The sequence below is a fragment of the Heptranchias perlo genome, chromosome 6 (genome assembly GCF_035084215.1).
Source record: "Heptranchias perlo isolate sHepPer1 chromosome 6, sHepPer1.hap1, whole genome shotgun sequence".
NCBI classification, from domain to species: domain Eukaryota; kingdom Metazoa; phylum Chordata; class Chondrichthyes; order Hexanchiformes; family Hexanchidae; genus Heptranchias; species Heptranchias perlo.
The window spans coordinates 14,375,846-14,397,965 of NC_090330.1; the positions used below are offsets into that span (position 1 = coordinate 14,375,846).

The window sequence follows — 22,120 nt, forward strand, 5'->3', positions numbered from 1 at the left end:
TGAAAAATAGCTACTTGGATGAGGTAGAGGTGGGCTGCTGGTAACCATGGAACCTAACCAATGTCACGTGATCATATAGCAGTAGCTCTTTGAAATGATGGGATATGGGTTCACGGATGTAGCTTCTGACCTCAACCATGTCACTATGGGAAACCAACGTGCGAAAGTCAAAGGACAAGTGCTTCCCTAAGGAAAGGGAGGAAAAGTCAGCAGAAGGGTTATTCCTAGGCTACTTTTACAAACCTCAGAGCAGCATAAATTAACCTGGACAACCTGAACAGCATAAGTGGATCACATCACATGCTTGTTGGTACGGACGACACTTAAACTGGGCTGGGACCAGTGTCCTGGTGAATCGAATAACTAGGGCTGTAGATAGGGCTTTAAACTAAAAGTGGTGGTTGGGGGGGGGGGGGGGGGGGTCAGGTGAGGGGAAATTTAGAAATCAAAAAGAAAAGTCAAGGCAACAAGGCAGTCCAGTGATTTGGGTAAAGATAAGCAGACTAACGCAGGACGGTTCAGAGAGTTTAACGGTAATAGTGCATCAGCGAATAAGGTAAAAGCAGGGAAATGGTAAAAAGTTAAAATTAAAGGCTCTGTACCTGCACGCATGAAGCATTCGTAACATGATAGATGAATTAGTGGCACAAACAGAGATAAATGGGTTTGATCTAATAGCCATTACAGAGGCATGGTTGCAAGGTGACCAAGGTTGGGAAGTAAATATTCCAGGGTACTTGACGTTTTGAAAAGACAGGCATAATGAAAAAGGAGGGGTGCGGGGTAGCCCTGATTATAAAGGATGACATAAGGACAGTAGTGAGAAAGGATCTTAGCTTGGAAGATCGGGAAGTAGAATTAGTATGGGTGGAAATGAGAAATAACAAGGGGCAGAAAACACTAGTGGGAGTAGTTTATAGGCCCCCTAACAGTAGCTATACCATTGGACATAGTATTAATCAAGAAATAATAGGAGCTTATAACAAAGGTAATGCAATAATCGTGGGGGACTTTAATCTTCATATAGACTGGACAAATCAAATTGGCAAAGGCAGTCTGGAGTTCGAGTTCATGGAATGTATTTGAGACAGTTTCCTAGAACAATATGTCATGAAACCAACCAGGGAAGAGGCTATTTTAGATCGTCTCTTGTGTAATGAGACAGGGTTAATTAGTAATCGCACAGTAAAGGATCCTCCAGGGAAGAGTGATCATAATATAATAGAATTTCACATTGAATTCGAGAGTGACATACTTAAGTCCAAAACCAGAGTCTTAAACTTAAACAAAGCCAATTACATAGGTATGAGGGGCGAGTTGGCTAAGGTAGATTGGGAAATTAGATTAAAAGGTATGACAGTAGATAAGCAATGGCATACATTTTAAGAAATATTTCAATATTCTCAATGAATATGCATTCCATTGAGAAATAAAAACTCCATGGGAAAAGTGATTCATCTGTGGCTAACTAAAGAAGTTAAGGTTAGAATTAGATTAAAAGAAGAGGCCTATAATGTTGTGAAGAAGAGTAATAAGCCTAAGGATTGGGAGAGTTTTAGAAACCAGCAAAGGATGACCAAAAAATTGATAAAAAGGGAGAAAATATAATATGAAAGTAAATTAGCAAGAAATATAAAAACGGATTGTAAGAGCTTCTCCAAGTATGTGAAAAGGAAGAGAGTAGCAAAAGTAATGGGGAATAAGGAAATGGCAATGGCGTTAAACAAATATTTTGTATCTGTCTTCACAGTAGAAGACACAAAAAGCATACCAGAAATAGCGGGGAACCAAGGGGCTAATGAGAGTGAGGAACTTAAAGTAATTAATATCAGTAGAGAAAAAGTACTAGAGAAACTAATGGGACTAAAAGCCGATAAATCCCCTGGACCTGATGGCCTACATCCTAGGGTTCTAAAAGAGGTGGCTGCAGAGATAGTGGATGCATTGGTTATGATCTTCCAAAATTCCCTAGATTCTAGAATGGTTGCAGTGGACTGGAAGGTAGCAAATGTAACCCTGCTGTTCAAGAAAGGAGGGAGAGAGAAAACAGGGAACTATAGGCTAATTAGCCTGACATCAGTCATCAGGAAAATGCTGGAATCTGTTATTAAGGAAGTGGTAACAGGGCACTCGGAAAATCATAATATGATTAGGCAGAGTCAACATGGTTTTAAGAATGGGAAATTTTGTTTCACAAATTTATTAGAGTTTTTTGAGGCTATAACTAGCAGGATAGATAAAGGGGAACCAGTGGATGTAGTATATTTGGATTTTCAAGAGGCATTCGATAAGGTGCCACATAAAAGGTTGTTACACAAAATAAGGACTCATGAGATTGGGGGTAATATATTAGCATGGATAAAGGATTGGTTAACAGACAGAAAACAGAGATCAGGGATAAACGGGTCATTTTCAGGTTGGCAGGCTGCAACTAGTGGAGTGCCGCAGGGATCCGTGATTGGGCCTCAGCTATTTACATTCTGTATTAATGACTTAGATGAAGGGACTGAGTGTAATGTATCCAAGTTGCTGACGATGCAAAGCTAGTTGGGAAAGTAAGCTGTGAGCAAGACACAAAGAGATTGCAAAGGGATATAGACAGATTAGGTGAATGGGCAAGAAGGTGGCAGATGGGGTATAATGTGGGGAAATGTGAGGTTATTCACTTTGGTAATGAAGAATAGAAAAACAGAATATTTTTTAAATGGTGAGAAACTATTAAATGTTGGTATTCAGAGAGATTTGGGTTTCCTCATACAAGAAACACAAAACGTTAGCATGTAGGTACAGCAAGCAATAAGGAAGGCAGGTGGCATGTCGGCCTTTATTGCAAGGGGGTTGGAGTACAAGAGTGAGGAATTGTACAGGGCTTTGGTAAGACCTCACCTGGAGTACTGTGCACAGTTTTAGTCTCCTTATCTGAGGAAGGATATACTTGCCTTAGAGGTGGTGCAAGGAAGATTCATTTGATTGATTCCTGGGATGAGAGGGTTGTCGTATGAGGAGAGATTGAGTAGAATCATGGGCCTATACTCTCTAGAGTTTAGAAGAATGAGAGGTGATCTCATTGAAACATACAAGATTCTGAGGGGGCTTGACAGGGTAGATGCTGAGAGGTTGTTTCCCATGGTTGGAGGGTCTAGAACTAGGGGCATAGCCTCAGGAAAGGGTTTGGCCATTTAAGACTGAGATGAGGAGGAATTTCTCCGTACAGAGAGTTGTGGATCTTTGGAATTCTCTACCCCAGAGGGCTGTGAATGCTGAATCGTTGAATGCATTCAAGGCTGAGATAAATTTTTGGACTCTAGAGGAATCAAGGGATATGGGGATCGAGCGGGAAAGTGGAGTTGAGGTTGAAGATCAGCCCATGATCTTATTGAATGGCGGAGCAGGCTCGAGGGGCCATATGGCCTACTCCTGCTCCTATTTCTTATGTTCTTATGTTCTTAAAAAATGCTATCCAACATGCAGAGACCAAGTAGGGAACCAATTTCCCCATAATAAAGGGGGATGGTGGCATAAAAGAAAAGCAATAACAACATTAATAAGATCAAACCAAGACAGGGAATGCTCCTAATCCTATTCTCAAGGGCAATTAGGGATGGGCAATAAATGCTGGCCTTGCCAGCGACGCCCACATCCCATGAACGAAAAAAAATATACAGGAAAGTGGCCACACCCTAGTGTAATTGAGAGTAAACAGTTTATGACTGGGCCATCTTGAAATGTGCACTCAAAATTGGAACATTTGGTTCAGCATCATGAATTCAAGTGTGCTTTGATGGTATTAATATGAGCAGATTAGTATGAATCTACCACACACATGAGGAATATATGACCATATTACATGGATGGGAAAGGATCACCAGGCCCATCAATCACACCCTTTCTAGACACATACACAATTGAACCACTTCCAAACCATGCAATTTCCTGGAAGAGGCAAAAAAACAACCAACTCAGGAAATTTCTCTCCAACTGAAGCTACGATAGCCCAGAATAAATTATTTACATAAATCTCAAGACAGCTGAAGATAGATAGTTGTTGTAGTATTGAGAAATCTGGAACAAGGACTGTATAATATCTGGATTCAGATCTGTTCGGTAATGGGAATTTCTATCCCATAGGAGTTGGATGAAGACAGGATTCAGAAATTCCAAAAAAGTAGAGATTAAAAACTCCTGACTATCTAAAACTGGGCAGCTGTCAAACCCAACACTGAAGTCAAGGCGTTCCTGAAGAAAGTCAAAACAGAGAAGAGTGGCTGCTGTATTTTTGATCAAATTTACCCATTTCAATGAGGAAGCCCTTGGAACAAAGAGATCAGGAACGCCGGTGACTAAAGAAATAACAAAGTTAGTGCAGATATTTAGGACTTGATGCTGGGAGGCTGAAAGCCCTTTAAAAGAAATACTAATCAATGAACTAAGAATTGATAGTAAAATCGAGATTGGAGAGGAAGACTCACTTCTGACCCAAATTAAACTTTTCCTGAAAAACTCCTTTTTGTGAATCGGACTTTTTCCGAACCAACAGCACATTAAGCAATAGATTGAATCTAATGAGACACACAGCGATATCACAGGTGAACAACACCAAACTAAGCTCTAAATATGTTGAAGACAAGATTTGATGAAGAGGACATCTCCACGGTTACCTCTATGCCCAATGGCAGCCTTCAGAGAACATCCACAGATGAGAATGAGGAGCTATGGCCTGGATGACCAAAGGGGAGGGGGTTAAAAATGGGAGGAATTATCACAAGAAATGCTCATTTTTTCAGACCAGTACAAGGTGTCCCTGTGGAATATCAGTAAGATAATGAGAAGATATGAATCTGAGAACTATCAAACTCAGTAGAGGAGCCAAGATCTAGCCGCAGGATATATAGAAAGTACATGTTTTGTTCCAAGCCTGCAAATTTAGCCTCTGGTGTGCTTTAGTATCTATTGAATTTTTTGCCTCTAACTGGAAAATGGTACTGTGGACTATGTTTGCAGATTGTATGTATTTTGTAGTAATACAGATGGGTACTTAAACAGCAGATTTATGCACCAGTAATAACATTCGTCATTGAAGCCTACAGATTGCTAGACTTTAACTAGCTGAGAAGTTTATGCCACAAGTTCAGGTAGAGGCAGATAAAGACCAAGAGAAAATGTAGAGAAATATAGAACCTATTCGGAATGGGTTTAGAACATTAATTCTTTACCAGAGCGAAGTCTGAGTTAAAAACTCAATGCTGAACCACCTAGATATCTAAGAAGTCACCTTAGAACCACAGGCTTTTCTGATCCCTGTTGAGAAATATTTTACAATGGTAGTAATTGCTTTTTATGGCATAGCTGTATTTCCAATTATGAAGGTTATACCAATTAGCTAAAGATACTTCAGCTTGTGGATTTGACTGTGAAACATTGGTTACGATAAGAAGTTTAGTATTAGTGTTCCTCCAAAGAAATGTCAATTTGTGGTACACTCTTGCAGAAATTCTTTACTCTTGAGTGTCTGCAAATGCATTCTGACAACTGCATCTGTGAGCTGCCAAAAGATCGTGGCCTAGAAATTGTTTCACACTGGCCTGCCGAGGTCCACCTGATATTGGGCTTTGGGCCTCAGTTAAATGGGACCGGTGAGCTAAGGGCGGCTGCTGGGCTTTCCCAGGCAACTCGCTGGCGAATCCGACTTGAATTTTGGGTTGCTGCGTTGCTGGCAGCGGCCCTCAGGTATGTCCTGGAAAGGGCGGGGTGGGGGTGATCAGGAGGGGACTGAGCTGGAGCCGGCAACGGTCGTTGGCACTGCTGAGGAGCACTCTTGCTCCTCCTGACTCCACGTTGTGGTAATTATTTTTAAAATCTTTTTGGTGGTGCCCTCCGGTGGTCCCTTTAAGGATCACTGGTTAAGCTGCATGTAGACCACGTTTTCCTGAACGCAGCCAGCCCGGCGCCAGCAGCGTTCAGGGCACACCAATTTTGCAAAGGGAGCCTCCAACAGGCATTAGGCTCCTTATTTGCGAATGCAAAGGGCCTAACGAGAGCAGGTCAGAGGCTGGGTATTCTGCGGCAAGTGACTCACCTCCTGACTCCCCAAAGCCTTTCCACCATCTACAAGGCACAAGTCAGGAGTGTGATGGAATACTCTCCACTTGCCCGGATGAGAGCAGCTCCAACAACACTCAAGAAGCTCGACACCATCCAAGATAAAGCAGCCCGCTTGATTGGCACCCCATCCACCACCCTAAACATTCACTCCCTTCACCACCGGCGCACTGTGGCTGCAGTGTGCACCATCCACAGGATGCACTGCAGCAACTCGCCAAGGCTTCTTCGACAGCACCTCCCAAACCCGCGACCTCTACCACCTAGAAGGACAAGAGCAGCAAGCACACCACCAGCAAGTTCCCCTCCAAGTCACACACCATCCCGACTTGGAAATATATCGCCGTTCCTTCATTGTCGCTGGGTCAAAATCCTGGAACTCCCTTCCTAACAGCACTGTGGGAGAACCGTCACCACACGGACTGCAGCAGTTCATGAAGGCGGCTCACCACCACCTTCTCGAGGGCAATTAGGGATGGGCAATAAATGCTGGCCTCGCCAGCGACGCCCACATCCCATGAACGAATAAAAAAAAACACTTGTTTCAGATGCGGGCCCTGAATGACTCTTTTTCTGGCTTTACCAATATGGCGGGCAGCGCATCTCTGGCATAGAATATGCACACGCATGCTGCCCGCCATGTTGGATGCTTCGGAGCCCGTTTTACAGGCGGCAACCAATTTCTCCATCTCTTTTTCCTCCTTTAAGGCGCTCCATAAAACTTACCTCTTTGACCAAGCTTTTGGTCACCTGTCCTAATATCCCCATACTTGGCTCGGTGTCAAATTTTGTTTGATAATGCTCCTGTGAAGCGCCTTGTTGTTGCTGTTTTGATATTTAATTCCCAGGTATTTCACTGCTACTCTTTAATTGCCATTGAAAGGAAGCAATCTTCAGTAACACCAGTGGACAGCAGACCATTGATGATTGGTAGTTAACCACACTAAGAACGGTCTGTGAAATCACTCACAAAAAATTGGAAAGAAAAATATTTCCTTTTGTTTTTTTTAAATGCTGCAATTCTTGATGATTGCTCAGTGGGACAAAAGTGATTTCCAATATGATAGAGTTCACTCTGGACATTACACTACATTGGTGGACATTTCAGGACAATAGTTTACTGCAATATCATCCAATTCCAGTCGAGATTTTGTTGAAACATCCTCTAGTGATGTAATAATGATTTTTCATTAATAGAGGAAGGAACCCGCAGCTTTCCAGAACTTCACTCAACTGACAGTCGGCAGGCCACGCACAACAGAGGGCCTCCCAGTCAGAGCCGACCCTGTTTTCATCCAATGTCTTCACACGCACGTGCACTTGCCAGCAAGGGGAGTGACTGGATAGCAATCCAGAATGCGAGCCCCCCTTCCTCAGGCCAGGGACACTGAGGCCAATTGTAGCAGACCAGCTTCTGTCCCTGCTGAGATCAGCCAACCCAGTACGACCGAGGGTTAAGTCTGGGGGTGGGGGAAGAAATTGGTCTCTAGCAGTAGTTCAAAACGGGCGATAGCAAGTCAGCGGATTGTTTTACACCCTACCCAATGTGGAAAAGAAAATCAGGTGGAGCGTAGAACGGGTTGCCCATTCACTATCACCCGTTTTGCGTTACGGCCCGAGACCAATTTCACCGCCGATATCTTCTGATCTGCACAGCCCCAATGCTGTACCAGGTGGTGCCTTTTTTCTCAAGGCCGTTGAGCGAGCTGGATAATAATGCAATAATGTAGGTCAATGATACATGGTAAGCAATAGGGAATAGACACTGAATTATGTTTAAATGTTCTTCATTTTACTTAATTATATTAATTTTAAAAAACACAAACTAATGAATAGAATGTCATACTCCTTTATCGGGCTTAAGGTAGTGACTGGGAGTAGCTGAATGCTGTGTTAAGATGCACTCTCCACAATCCGCCTTTTAAGTAGAGCTCCTCGCTGGTATTCATCTTTTATGTATGATTTGCTTTAATCCAAGTCCATGTATTTTTGACACAAATGTGTTTTTCTTTAATTATTTACCAATCAGAATAATATATGAGCGACTGCTGTTTTAGTCCTGTCACTCAAAGCATGAGTGATGTCATTTGTAGACTGCTTTAGTGCCATGTTAGCTTTCCGTAGCTCATTATAGAAATTGGAAATCCCCATATCTTTATTGATGCAATATTGAAGAAAGGAAATAAATCTAATGTCTACAGTGGGTATTGATTTTAAAACTCTTTTGCCCTCTATAGAATAAAAGTAAAATTATGAAACATTTAACTGCACATCGCGTGGATTATATCCTTCATGCAATCTTCATTTCATAGCTTGCAGCTTCTGTTCAGCCTAGCCTTTTCGACGTGCATTTGTAAATATTCTTCTTAATACGGCGCAGGAAAGCCCCAGGTTGCGTTAGCTGATCTCAGGTTGAGCAACACTAAGGCAGCGGCAATTGGCCTCAATCTTCTGGCCTGGGGGAAGGCGAAAATTGGCCAGGGTTCCCGCTTCTGACTTGTTAGCCAGTAGACCACTGCTGAAAGAGAATGGGGCCAATTTTAAGCTAGCTCGCCGGGCGGGAAACCCACGGAATCGGGTGAAATACCAATTTTACACCTCGCCCAATATTGCTCTCCATTGTCTTCAATTGAGAGTACAATCGGGCGGAAAGTAAAGCCAGTTTTCCGTCGGGCCGGTTAGGTTAAAATTGCCCATGTGTGCAGACATCAAGTGAGGATAGAATCAGGTTCTGCTGTGACGGCCACTGCAGTTGAATAGCCTGACGACACGCACTATCCAAGCTCATGTGTGAAAAATGACAACTTGTATAAGGTTCTGGAGACCCGTTAGCTAACGGAACTGTACCACAGCATAAGTCGCCATCTTCAGGAGGCAAGAAGTAAGAGAGAAAAACACAAATCCATCAAAGCTTTTAATGATAAGTGGATAGAAGTTCATGGGGGAGTACTTTTTGTTCAAAGTACTCCCCCCAGTGTCGATGTAAAAACTATATAGTTATCAAATATTTATTACCATTTCAAAGAAAAACTTCAATCCTCCTGCCCTAAAATAGACCTGCCATGTCATGACCATTACTGCTTCCCCACAGTTCCCTCCAGTGATCTCACTGATGGGGTGGAGCCAGTTGATTGGCTCCATTCATTTTAATGGGAAGCTGGAACTTCAGACTGGCTTAGGATCCAAATCAAGGAGGCCTGATCCTGACTAAATACAGTAATTCTGTAGGATTCCAACCCAACTGCATGTTTTCCTAATCGCACTTGGGATGTACACACGGTAGTTCTTTGGTTGACATGCTCTAGTGTGCAATCTGCTGTTAGCACAACTTCCAACCAATATCACAACATTCAAGTTACTGTTTTGAAATTTCGCCCAATATTGCAGAACCTTTCATTGTTGACCTTATGATACTGGTTGTAAAATGCCAGGATGTGGGCACATCAAGATTGCAAAGATCACTGTGTCCATATTGCAAATATATACTGTAGGCTCAAGAAAAGTGCTTCTCATTTGATAGGATACACTTGATGTAAGAAAATACGATGGAGAACAACAATTTAACCAGGATTTTCCTGGCTCTTCAGCAAGAGTGAAATTTTCAGTGTTACTTGGTTTCAGCTGCAAGTTGTTGACACCAATCAACACTTAGGGAAAAAAATGTTATGTCCACTTCTGTTTATTTTGTTTCCTTCCCAGTCTTTTGGCCACTCACTCTCCTATATCCTTCTCTAGCCAGGAAGACAAGGGCAATGGAAGCTGCAGAAGTACCATTTGGATTCTGTCTGTTTTTTCTTACCTGTGAGATTGAATGCCCCCCTTCCACCTGAAAAACCTGACCTGTGAAAGTCAGCCTGCCCAGCAACTCCAAGGCACAGTCTTTCAGCCTTATCCTTCACCTTCAAGTACAGTAATTGGTAGGCAGGAGTCACAACACACTAGCATAACTGAGCAAAGCCGACCACATTATAAACAGCGAGCTCAAGTGGTTTATACATATCATCTAAGCCACATAATTCTATTACTGGCTTTAACTGCCTTCCTCTCAACTATTAATTATTCTTGCTAGCGTTTCCCAAGGATGCCAAATTCAGAGCTCCAGTACATTAGGGCTTCAAAGACTTTAGGAAGTTGTGATAAATGTTTCACGAGCTTATTTCCACACATGCTCATTATTTTACATGTTCTATTGGCTTCATACAACCTTAAGTGCCAGAAATTTCAGTTGTTCTTAAGGAGAAAACAAATCCCTTCCATTCTCTGTGTCTTCTCCTTCGACTAATGAGGGTGCCGTGAACTGCCACAAAATGGAGACGTTGTGACCTAGAAATTGGATCATGCCCAAATGCTGGTGCAGGGCATGCATGCACGCGCCTAATAAGGCCGGCAATAGGATCATGGCAATTTGGTGTGCCAGCCTCGTTTGCTCATTACCGATGAGCTGCAGGGCAGCAGGATCGACCAGCTCAAACATCGGCCAAGGTCCTCAGGAGAAATTGGGGGGCTGGGGGGGAACGGAGGCAATTGGGAGTGGGCAAACAGTGCAGCGGGTAAGTAAAAAACTTAAAACTCACCTTTCGGATGGCAGCCCCTTTAAGCACTGATGGTGTGACTGCTAAGCCCCTGAAGAAACTGAGCATAGCATGCACAACGCAATTGAATTTCGCCAAGTAGCCCTGAAACAGGCATTGGGCCCCCGGTTTGAATATGCAAAGGACCTAACGCTTGTTCTAGGCGTGTGCCATGGATTCCTACAGAGGAGTCCTAACCAATAGAATAGACGGTGTGCTTCCACCGTGCAATGAGCACACACACACCACCTGCCATATTACACCCTTAAGGTGCCTGTTTTACGCCTGTAATACGGGCGCAACACAATCCACTTTCTAGGCCATAGCTGCTTCCTAGGTAAGTGGACATGCAGAACCATGTTTCTGTGGTCAGATCCTTAATCAATAATTGAGTGCAAACTCCTTCTATTCGTGCAGACATGAAGTGCTGTGCACTTGGGGGGACTTTTGCACCCAGTGAAAGTTCTGCAAGCTATCCAGATGATGTCTCCTTTCCAAACACAGCAAATATCACTTGCTTGATATGGGAATACCCTGAAGACTACCTGATGTGTGATGTGGTAGATGTGTCCAGTAGTGGATTGGAAAGATGTAGCAGCATGAAAGTTTCGTCCTCTTGTAACCCTCCCTTCTATGGGAGGAGCCGCCTTCCTGCATTTTGCAGCAGATGGCACAGTTGTACAATCTCGCTATGAAAAGTTATAATAAGAATAAAACCGGACGGACCACCCGGCATCGGACCACGAGGCACCGGACACAACAAAGGCAAACCAAACCCAGTCGACCCTGCAAAGTCCTCCTCACTAACATCTGGGGACTTGTGCCAAAATTGGAAGGGCTGCCCCACAGACTAGTCAAGCAACAGCCTGACATAGCCATACTCACAGAATCATACCTTTCAGACAACATCCTAGACTCGTCCATCACCATCCCTGGGTATGTCCTGTCCCACTGGACCTCATGAAATCTCATGGCATCAGATCAAACATGGACAAGGCAACCTTCTGCTGATTACCCCCTGCCGCCCTCCCTCAGCTGATGAATCAGTCCTCCTCCATGTTGAGCTTGGAGGAAGCACTGAGGGTAGCGAGGGCACAGAATCTGCTCTGGGTGGGGGATTTCAATGTCCATCACCAAGAGTGGCTCAGTAGCACCACTACTGACCAAGCTGGCCAAGTCTTGAAGGACATAGCTGCCAGACTGGGCCTGTGGCAGGTGGTGAGCAAACCAACACGAGGGAAAAACCTACTTGATCTCGTCCTCACCAATCTACCTGTCGCAGATGCATCTGACCATGACAGTATTGGTAGGAGTGACCACCACACAGTTCTTGTGGAGATGAAATCCCATCTTCACACTGAGGACACCATCCAACGTGTTGTGTGGCACGACCGCCATGCTAAATGGGATAGATTCAGAACAGATCTAGCAGCTCAAAACTGGGCATCCATGAGGCACCATGGGCAATCAGCAGCAGCAGAATTGTCTTCCAGCACAATCTGTAATCTCATGGCCCAGCATATTCCTCACTCTACCATTACCAACAAGCCAGGGGTTTCAACCCTGGTTCAATGAGGAGTGTAGAAGAGCATGCCAAGAGCAGCACAGGCGTACCTAAAAATCAGGTGCCAACCTGGTGAAGCTACAACACGGGACTACATGCATGTTAAACAGCGGAAGAAACATGCTATAGACAGAGCTAAGCGATTACACTACTAATGGATCAGATCAAAGCTCTGAAGTCCTGCCACGTACAGTCGTGAATGGTGGTGGACAATTAAACAACTAACGGGAGGAGGAGGCTCTGTAAACATCTCCATCCACAATGATGGCAGAGTCCAGCACGTGAGTGCAAAAGACAAGGCTGAAGCGTTTGCAACCATCTTTAGCAGAAGTGCCGAGTGGATGAGACATCTTGGCCTCCTCCCGATATCCCCACCATCACAGAAGCCAGTCTTCAGCCAATTCGATTCACTCCACGTGATATCAAGAAATGGCTGAGTGCACTAGATACAACAAAGGCTATGGGCCCCGACAACATCCCGGCTGTAGTGCTGAAGACTTCTGCTCCAGAACTAACTGCACCTCTAGCCAAGCTGTTCCAGTACAGCTACAACACTGGCATCTACGCGACAATGTGGAAAATTGCCCAGGTATGTCCTGTCCACAAAAAGCAGGACAAATCCAATCCAGCCAATTACCGCCCCTTCAGCCTACTCTCAGTCATCAGCAAAGTGATGGAAGGTGTCGTCGACAGTGCTATCAAGCTCACGATGCTCAGTTTGGGCTCCGCCAGGACCACTCGGCTCCAGACCTCATTACAGCCTTGGTCCAAACATAGACAAAAGAGCTGAATTCCAGAGGTGAGGTGAGAGTGACTGCCCTTGACATCAAGGCAGCAGTTGACCGAGTGTGGCACCAAGGAGCCCTAGTAAAATTGAAGTCAATGGGAATCAGGGGGAAAACTCTCAGTGGCAAGAGTCATACCTAGCACAAAGGAGGATGGTAGTGGCTGTTGGAGGTCAATCATCTCAGCCCCAGGACATTGCTGCAGGAGTTCCTCAGGCAGTGTCCTAAGCCCAACCATCTTCAGCTGCTTCATCAATGACCTTCCTTCCATTATAAGGTCAGAAATGGGGATGTTCTCTAATGATTGCACAGTGTTTGGTTCCATTCGCAATCCCTTAGATAATGAAGTACTCCGTTCCTGCATGCAGCAAGACCTGGACAGCATCCAGGCTTGGGTTGATAAGTGGCAAATAACATTTGCGCCAGACAAGTGCCAGGCAATGACCATCTCCAACAAGAGAGAGTCTAACCACCTCCCCTTGACATTCAACAGCATTACCATCGCCGAATCCCCCACCATCAACATCCTGGGGGTCACCATTGACCAGAAACGTAACTGGACTAGCCACATAAATACTGTGGCTACAAGAGCAGGTCAGAGGCTGGGTATTCTGTGGTGAGTGACTCACCTCCTGACTCCCCAAAGCCTTTCCACCATCTACAAGGCACAAGTCAGGAGTGTGATGGAATTCTCTCCACTTGCCTGGATGAGAGCAGCTCCAACAACACTCAAGAAGCTCGACACCATCCAGGACAAAGCAGCCTTGATTGGTACCCCATCCACCACCCTAAACATTCACTTCCTTCACCACCGGTGCGCAGTGGCTGCAGTGTGTACCATCTACAGAATGCACTGCAGCAACTCGCCAAGGCTTCTTCGACAGCACCTCCCAAACCCGCGACCTCCACCACCTGGAAGGCATATGGGAACAACACCACCTGCATGTTCCCCTCCAAGTCACACACCATCCCGACTTGGAAATATATCGCCGTTCCTTCATTGTCACTGGGTCAAAATCCTGGAACTCCCTTCCTAACAGCACTGTGGGAGAACCTTCACCACACGGACTGCAGCGGTTCAAGAAGGCGGCTCATCACCACCTTCTCAAGGGCAATTAGGGATGGGCAATAAATGCTGGCCTTGTCAGCGATGCCCACATCCCATGAACGAATAAAAAGAAAACTATATGGCAGCCGTTCTTGTGAAGTGGCAGCAGTGAAAACCGGTCTCAGTGGGCATATACACATAGCTATAGATGGATCCATGAGCACAGGTCCCAGAGTAGTGACGTGTCCGGATCAAACGCCTAAGATGCCGCTGAACCTGCATTTGTTGATCGCTCGTGAACTCCTTTTCCTGATCTAAATGAAGCAGCGTGTTCAGAATCTTCAAAGGAAGTTCCACCATCATCCTTTTGTATGGTCCAGTTTAAACAGCAGCAGCTGCCAAGAATAATGAAGAAACACATTAGCAGGGTGAAAAAAAAGCTAAAATGCTAAAATATTGGACTGCTGAGCAAAAGTAATTAATGCAAGGAATTCACAATGTAATTAAAAGGCTGAAGAAAACTTTTACCAGGAAATAAAACGACCATCTCCCTTTAAGAAGCCGGATGGAACAGGCCAAGTCCCAGTACTCCCATACATTCAGTTTGTATGTGCAAGGTGCACACTGTGGATGGAGCCTTTACCCTAAGTGGGAAGGATCAACGTGGGACCGGATTTACACTATTTTAATATTTAAATGAGGCCTGCAAATGCCAATAACAAGGCCCTGGAAAAATCAGCTTGACACAAATTGAGCATGCAATGTGATGGCTGGGTTTTACAACCTGTGACTGCCACAAGCACTGTTCTGCCCCAGGACCGGAGCCTCGGAAAATTGAGATTTAACTGCATTAGATTTTTCTGCTGAGGATAATCCTGCATCCCACCATTAGGTGGAACAAAGAGCTGCTTTCTAGAAATGGTTTGTCCTTTTTGGAATGTAAGACATATCTGTGTTTGCTCTAACCAGGGAATTTGAAACAAAGGAAACATACTTCAGAAGGCTGTGTTACTCATTTTCTCTGGATTATTCACCACTTTGTATATATTACTGTTAAACACGAGTGAATCTTACCAGCTTTGTTGCTCTTAATTGGTTCTTTTACTGGAAACAGACTGTTCATCCACTAGCCACAACTGACACAAAAAACAATATCGAGGGTTGGTGAAAGTAATGAAGATATAGTTGAGTATATTTAAGAAGTTTCCTACTCCTGTGCTTGACTAAATAATATACTTCTGGAATTAAAAGTCTATCTATCATCATCTGTGTTGAATGCAGACTAGCCCAGCTGACGCTGTGGCTTGATCTAACTTGGTGAATCATTTGGAGATCATAGCGAACCGGGTCACTGTGATCTCCAAATGATTCACCAAGTTGGTAGGCAACGGAGACGGGAACCTCTCAAATCTCGTGTTTTGTTTGTAAAATCAAAACATTGGGACGTAATGACTGTTGGATACCAGTGAATGAATGCTTGTCTAAAATTCCTCTCGCTGCCATTTTGATGGAGTTGTTATCAAATAAATGGATTAACACCTGTGCTACAATGGCGGAGAGGAATTTCAAACACCGGCATCGCACACTTCAATTTCGAGGCCGATGACCTCAATAACTGTTAATTTTAAAGTTTTTCGGTCTTCTTAAAAAATTGAGAAACTGGAGTAAAGGACCAAGGCTCACGGTGCAATGGGAAGACAAGAGAAATGAAGTAATAGTCCTTAGGTAGTACCGAACATGGGTGGTTAAAGCCTGTAGGAGTTAAGGAAGAGGTGAGTTAAGGAAGACTGAGAGAGGTGAGGAGCTCCAGAATCTTTTGAGGTCCTAGGAACAGGAGTTAGAGTAGATAATGATGCGGTGAGTCCCGATTTTAACAATGAATGCAGGGAGGCGGAAGAGCATGTAAGATGGCATATTGGAAGCTCAGGGGGAAGAAAGCTCAGGGGAGCAATGACCAGAATTCGGAGGAGTTAATACCCTGCCTTGTTAACAAATGCGTGCACAGTGAGTAGGAATAAAAAGCAGCTACCATGGTGACCTTTTCTTTCTTTCCTTTGATGCAGAATCACAACAACAGCTGCATGTATGATGGATCTGCGGAGGTACCCACTGGATGAACAAAACTGCACGCTGGAAATAGAAAGCTGTGAGTACTCTCGGGAGAAGCAAGCCCTGCGGCTAAAAATTCAGGACCACTTGTGTTAGTCTTATCAAGCATTCAACTCTATCACCTTCCCCTCCCCGCAGCCCCCCTGCCAAAAAATAAAATCTGTTGTGAATCATAATGTAATTTAACATTTTTCTTTCAATAGATTGAGGTTAGCTTGGTTTCTTTTTTTTAAATTTCTTTCTTCAATTTTGTGGCATGTGTGCACTTCTCCACATTGGAAAATTGCAGCTGGGAGTCAGAAAGCATTAAACGCTTCATCATTTCAGTTTGATTAGGCAGCGGTCTGATGCTTATCTACAACACAGGACGAATAATGCTCACATTTTAATCAGATTCAGCCTGAATGAAGCAAACACTGAGATGCAATTTGCTCTCCTCGTGCTTTATTACGCATGACTTCACATGGTGCTGGACCCCCTGGGCTTGTGCCGAGACCTACTTCATAATCAGGAGTTCAAGCCCAATACAAGCAGTTTGTCAAGATTTTTTGGTCATTTAGTCCTTTGTTTCAGCCCAGGAAGTTACAAACATTTCATTCAAATGTGTGTACAGCCAATAGAGGAAGCTTAAAATGGAGGATGGGGTGGGGGACGGCACCTCAGAAAACTTGTCATTATTTAAAGAGTTAATAGCCCAGAATTTGTTGGGAAAATAAAGCAAGTTTAATACACATGCCATTATTAGTGTGTAAATAACCTAGCAATTTGTGGCAAGGCAGAGCTACCCTGTGAGTTGCAAATCGTCACATATTGCTGGACGATTTGCGCCATTAGCCTCGCGAAAATGGGTGCTCGTCGTCAGTCTCCCCGTGAGTGTCAAGAAATTGCTGCATTTGCGCTCTTGAAACAAATTAAACTCGCCGCAGAAAGTTAGGGCTGGTATTTATCAATGTACAGCCCCTTTTAATGACGAGATTTATGTTCCTGCAATGCCAGTCGACCTCTCCGGCCCAGAAAGGGAACAACTGAAACTGTGAAGTCTCATTCCTGCAGGTAGTAAATTGTACCTAGAGGTTTTTAAAATTAAAATGTTCAATTTTTAAAAAAAATTTCTGACTTTTCCTTTCTGCCTCGCGTTTCTCTCTCTTTTAATCCAATTTTTCTTTCCCTCTCTTTATTTCTCTTTCTGTATTTAATTTGACTCCAATTCACCCTATCTCCTTCTCCGTCATTCCTCTGTTTCTTTCCCTATCCTTTAATCTCATTGGTCCCATCGTTCACCAAGGTCCCAGCTGCCCGATTGTCCTCGCCTCGCCAATGTCAGCTCGCAATTCCAGCAATTTGCAGAGCAAAACATTTCCGTGCAGAAGGGTGAGGATAAAATCTAACAAACGGGACACGTCGCGAGATGCCCCACTCCAGCAAATTCTGGGCCGATAATTTGGTTAAATATTAACCCTTAGACTGCCAACAAGGTCAGGGAAACAGCTATGTCTCTGGGCTGACTGGTTTTGTTTGTTTTCAGCTTACGCATGATAACACTGAAATAAGCATCAATATTTAAGTAATAAAGGTACTCAACCATCAGGAATAACTTTATTACTGCAATGGTAACCCTAAATGAGCTTCCCCAATAGCTTCGCTAGTTTATCCAGTGAGTAAGTGAAGCATACAGGCCAGCAAAGTAACAGATTTTAATCCCCAGTCTGTACTCAGAGTGTTGTTGGGCTTTTACAATTGGCCTCAGTACCCTTGGATTATGAAAGTGAAAACTGGCTGGGATTCCCACGCCTGATTGCTATCTGGTGACTCCCATTGTAAGTGCACGGACATAATGAGAAGTTCAGACTCTCAAATGTTCTTAAACGACACATCAAGAAATCGCCTGCAATGCTCACTGCTAAAGGCATGAACAATGTCCACTTGGGAGATACCAATGAAACTATATCCCAACAAGGAGTTGACACCTTCAAGCAAGAAGGGCTGGGAGAGGAAAATTAACAGAAAGAAAGAAACCCTAATCTACTAAATTAACCACCGAAATAACCACCATGATAGAATATACCTATCACGTTAATAGGTTTATTCTACAGACCAGCTAATAGTTGAAGGGAAGTGGCAGAAGAAATAAGTAGACAAATCTATGAAATAAATAAAAAAAACATTGAATAATAATCATGGGAGATTTCAACTACCCCCAAATAAACTGTCAAGAAGAGGGGAAACAGAGGTTTTACAATGTGTACAGGACTCCTTTCTTACCCAGTATGTGAGAAGCCCAACAAGAAAGGAATCACTGCTGGATCTAGTAATGGGAAATGAACCAGAGCAGATAAGAGAAGTAAGCACAAGAGAACATCTAGGCAATAGCGATCATAACATAATACGGTTTAAAATAATGATTATGAGAGCCATGTGTAAGATAAAGACCAAAATAATAGATTGGAAAAAAGCTAATTTTGAGGTGATGAGAATGGAACTAGCGAAGGTAAACTGGAAAAAAAATTGACAGACAAAGAGATAGAACAGCAGTGGGAAATATTTAAATCGGTGATCAATAGAGTTCAGGAGAAATATATTCCTTTAGAAAACATGAACAAATAATGCCAATAATGAAACACCATGGATGAATAAAGAGATAGGGGAATAACTGAAACTAAAGAAGAAGGCGTATTCCAAGTACATAGACAATAAAGGAGTGGATGAAAAACGAGAATAAGAGGCTAGGAAAGAAGGAAAAAAAATTAGAGGAACTACAAATTATATTATCAAGGAATATAAAAAGGAATAATTAAGTATTCTACAGACACATCAATAACAAAAGAAAAATCAGGATAGATATAGGGATAGGGGCACTAAGGAATGCACAAAAAACTCACAAGTAACGACAGCGAAATGACAGAAATATTGAATAGTTACTTTGCCCCAATATTTACCAGGGAGACTAACAAGGTGGGCATGGTATTAGAAGAAGAGATAAAAAAAGATATAAAGACATTTAAGATGAAAAAGGGGGAAGATAATTGTCAAACTGATCAAACTTAGAGAGGATAAAACCCCTGGTCCGGATGGATTGCATCCGTGCATATTAAAAGAAGTTAGGGAAGAGATAACAGATGCACTATTACATATATATAAAAATTCATTAGAAAAGGGAATAGTGCTGGAGGACTGGTAGATAGCTAATGTTATTCCATTATTTAAAAAGGGAGATAGAACAAGTCCAGGGAACTATTGACCAGTTAATTTAATGTTGGTGATAGGAAAGATAATGAAATCTTCACTCGAAGATGTAATAGAAAAACATCTAGAAAATGAAAATATAATAGAGTAGTCAGCACGGATTTCAGAAGGGAAGGGCATGCTTGACCAACCTTACTGAATTCTTTGAAGAAGTAACAAAGAGTAGGCAAGTGTAATGCAGTAGGCGTAATATATTTGATTTTCAAAAGGCCTTCGATAAGGTACCACATTGTAGACTCATGACTGAGGTCAGAGCATGTGGAGTCAGGGGACAGGTAGCAGAATGAATAGCAAACTGGCTACAAAACAGAAAACAGAGATTAGGGGTTAAGGGTAGCTATTCATACTGGCAAAAGGTGGGAAGTGGTGTTCCACAGGGATCAGTGTTGGGACCACTGTCGTTCACAATTTACATTAATGATTTGGACTCGGGAATCGGAGTACAATTTCAAAATTTGCGGAAGACACAAAATTGGGGGGTGTTGCTAATACAAAGGAAGAATGCGCCAAAATGCAAGAAGACATTAATAAATTTGCAGAATGAGCGTGTAATTGGTAAATAAATTTCAATATAGCTAAGTGTGAGTTTGTGCATTTTGCTAGGAAGAACAAGGAGGCCACATACTGCTTGGATAATAAGATAAACGGGGTAGAGGAGCAAAGTGATCTTAGGGTACAGATACACAAATCACCAAAAGTAGCGATGCAGGTTAATTAGTTTTTATTCATTCATGGGATGTGGGCGTCGCCGGCAAGGCCAGCATTTATTGCCCATCCCTAATTGCCCTTGAGAAGGTGGTGGTGAGCCGCCTTCTTGAACCGCTGCAGTCCGTTTGGTGAAGGTTCTCCCACAGTGCTGTTAGGTAGCGAGTTCCAGGATTTTGACCCAGCGACTATGAAGGAAAGGCGATATATTTCCAAGTAAGGATGGCGTGTGACTTGGAGGGGAACGTGCAGATGGTGGTGTTCCCATGCGCCTACTGCCCTTGTCCTTCCAGGTTGTAGAGGTCACGGGTTTAGGAGGTACTGAAGAAGAAGCCTTGGCGAGTTGCTGTCGACGGTGCGTCGATGATTAGGGAGGGAGGAGGCTCGTGTGGAGCATAAACGCCGGCATAGACCAGTTGGGCCGAATGACCTGTTTCTGTGCTGCAAACTCGATGAAAACACACTTTTATATTAAAAAAAAGGGAACATTTTACCCATGCCTGTCTTGTCTCTTTTTCCCTATTATCCTTTCCATCTGCTCTTTCTGTTTATTTTGTTCATTCTCGTTTCACTGTTATTCTTTTTTACCTATTCTACTAATTCTAACCTTTTTAAACTATATAATTCACTTCTCTTGCCACCTTACACCCTCTGTTCATTTTGGAGGCAGAGCAACTTTTATAAAAACGCATTTTCATTGAATGGAAAACAGCTTCAGAGGCCATCTTGAGAATCATTGAAAAGTTTAGATTATGATGATTGACAGGTCAAATTTGATGTGAAAATTGTATCCAAGAGGAAACATTTTTTTACGCAACGAGTTGTTATGATCTGGAATGCCCTGCCTGAAAGGGTGGTGGAAGCAGATTCAATAGTAATTTTCAAAAGGGAATTGGATAAATACTTGAAGGGAAAAAAATACAGGGCTGTGGAGGAAGAGCAAGGGAATGGGACTAATTGGATAGCTCTTTCAAAGACCAGGCGCGATGGGCCGAATGGCCTCCTCCTGTGCTATATCTACTATGATACTATGAATAACGCCTCAAAAGCACTTGAAATAATAAATCCATCCAAGGACACTTGCAGGATCCAACCGTATTTGTACATTTTTACAAACCATAAAAATAGCGTCAGCGTGAGAATTGCACAGGCCACAATAACTGTGAAGCACTCGAAAAAAGTACGAGCGGGTCAGAATTCTAGAGCATTGCGTTCCGTCAGTGCCTTCCACAATACTTCAGGATATTTCAGGTATATTCAGTGACGGGGGGAGATTACTGGGCTTTAAATGGAACACTTTGAAGTATAGGTTTAGGGAAGGAATTCCAGAGCTCAGGACCTAGGCAGCTGAAGGCACGGCCGTCAATGGTGGAGCGAAGAAAATTGGGGATACGCAAGAGGCCTAAGTGAAGGCCTTAGAGAGGGTGCAGAAGAGATTTCCTAGAATGATTCCAGGGATAAGGGACTTTAGTTACGTTGATAGACTGGAGAAGCTGGGATTGTTCTCCTTGGAACAGAGACGGTTGCAAGGAGATTTGATAGAGGTGTTCAAAATCATTAAGGGTCTAGACAGAGTAGATAGAGAGGAACTGTTCCCATTGGTGGAAGGGTCAAGAACCAGAGGGCATAGATTTAAGGTGATTGGCAAAAGAACCAAAGGTGACATGAAGAAAAGCTTTTTTACGCAGCGAGTGGTTAGGATCTGGAATGCACTGCCCGAGGGGGTGGTGGAGGCAGATTCAATCATGGTCTTCAAAAGGGAACTGGATAAGTACTTGAAAGGAAAACATTTGCAGGGCTACGGGTATAAGGCGGGGGAGTAGGACTAGCTGGATTGCTCCTGCATAGAGCCGGCGGGGACTCGATGGGCCGAATGGCCTCCTTCCGTGCTGTAACCTTTCTATGATCCTATGATTACTGGGGAGGTTTGCCGAGGTTTTACTGGGTTAAGAGCATTATGGAATGCCTAAAAGAATATTCTTTATTTGTAACACTT

At 43.4% G+C, this 22,120-nt stretch overlaps 1 protein-coding gene across 2 annotated transcripts in view; it reads left to right on the forward strand.

Annotated features, from left to right (window-relative positions):
• Positions 1-22,120, forward strand: part of gabrb3 (gamma-aminobutyric acid type A receptor subunit beta3) — a 387,525-nt gene that overhangs the window by 322,854 nt on the left and 42,551 nt on the right. For both annotated transcript variants that reach the window (XM_067985792.1, XM_067985793.1), the window contains one exon: positions 16,131-16,213. In XM_067985792.1, the coding sequence (XP_067841893.1) occupies positions 16,131-16,213 (83 nt within the window). The remainder of the gene's footprint in view (positions 1-16,130; positions 16,214-22,120) is intronic.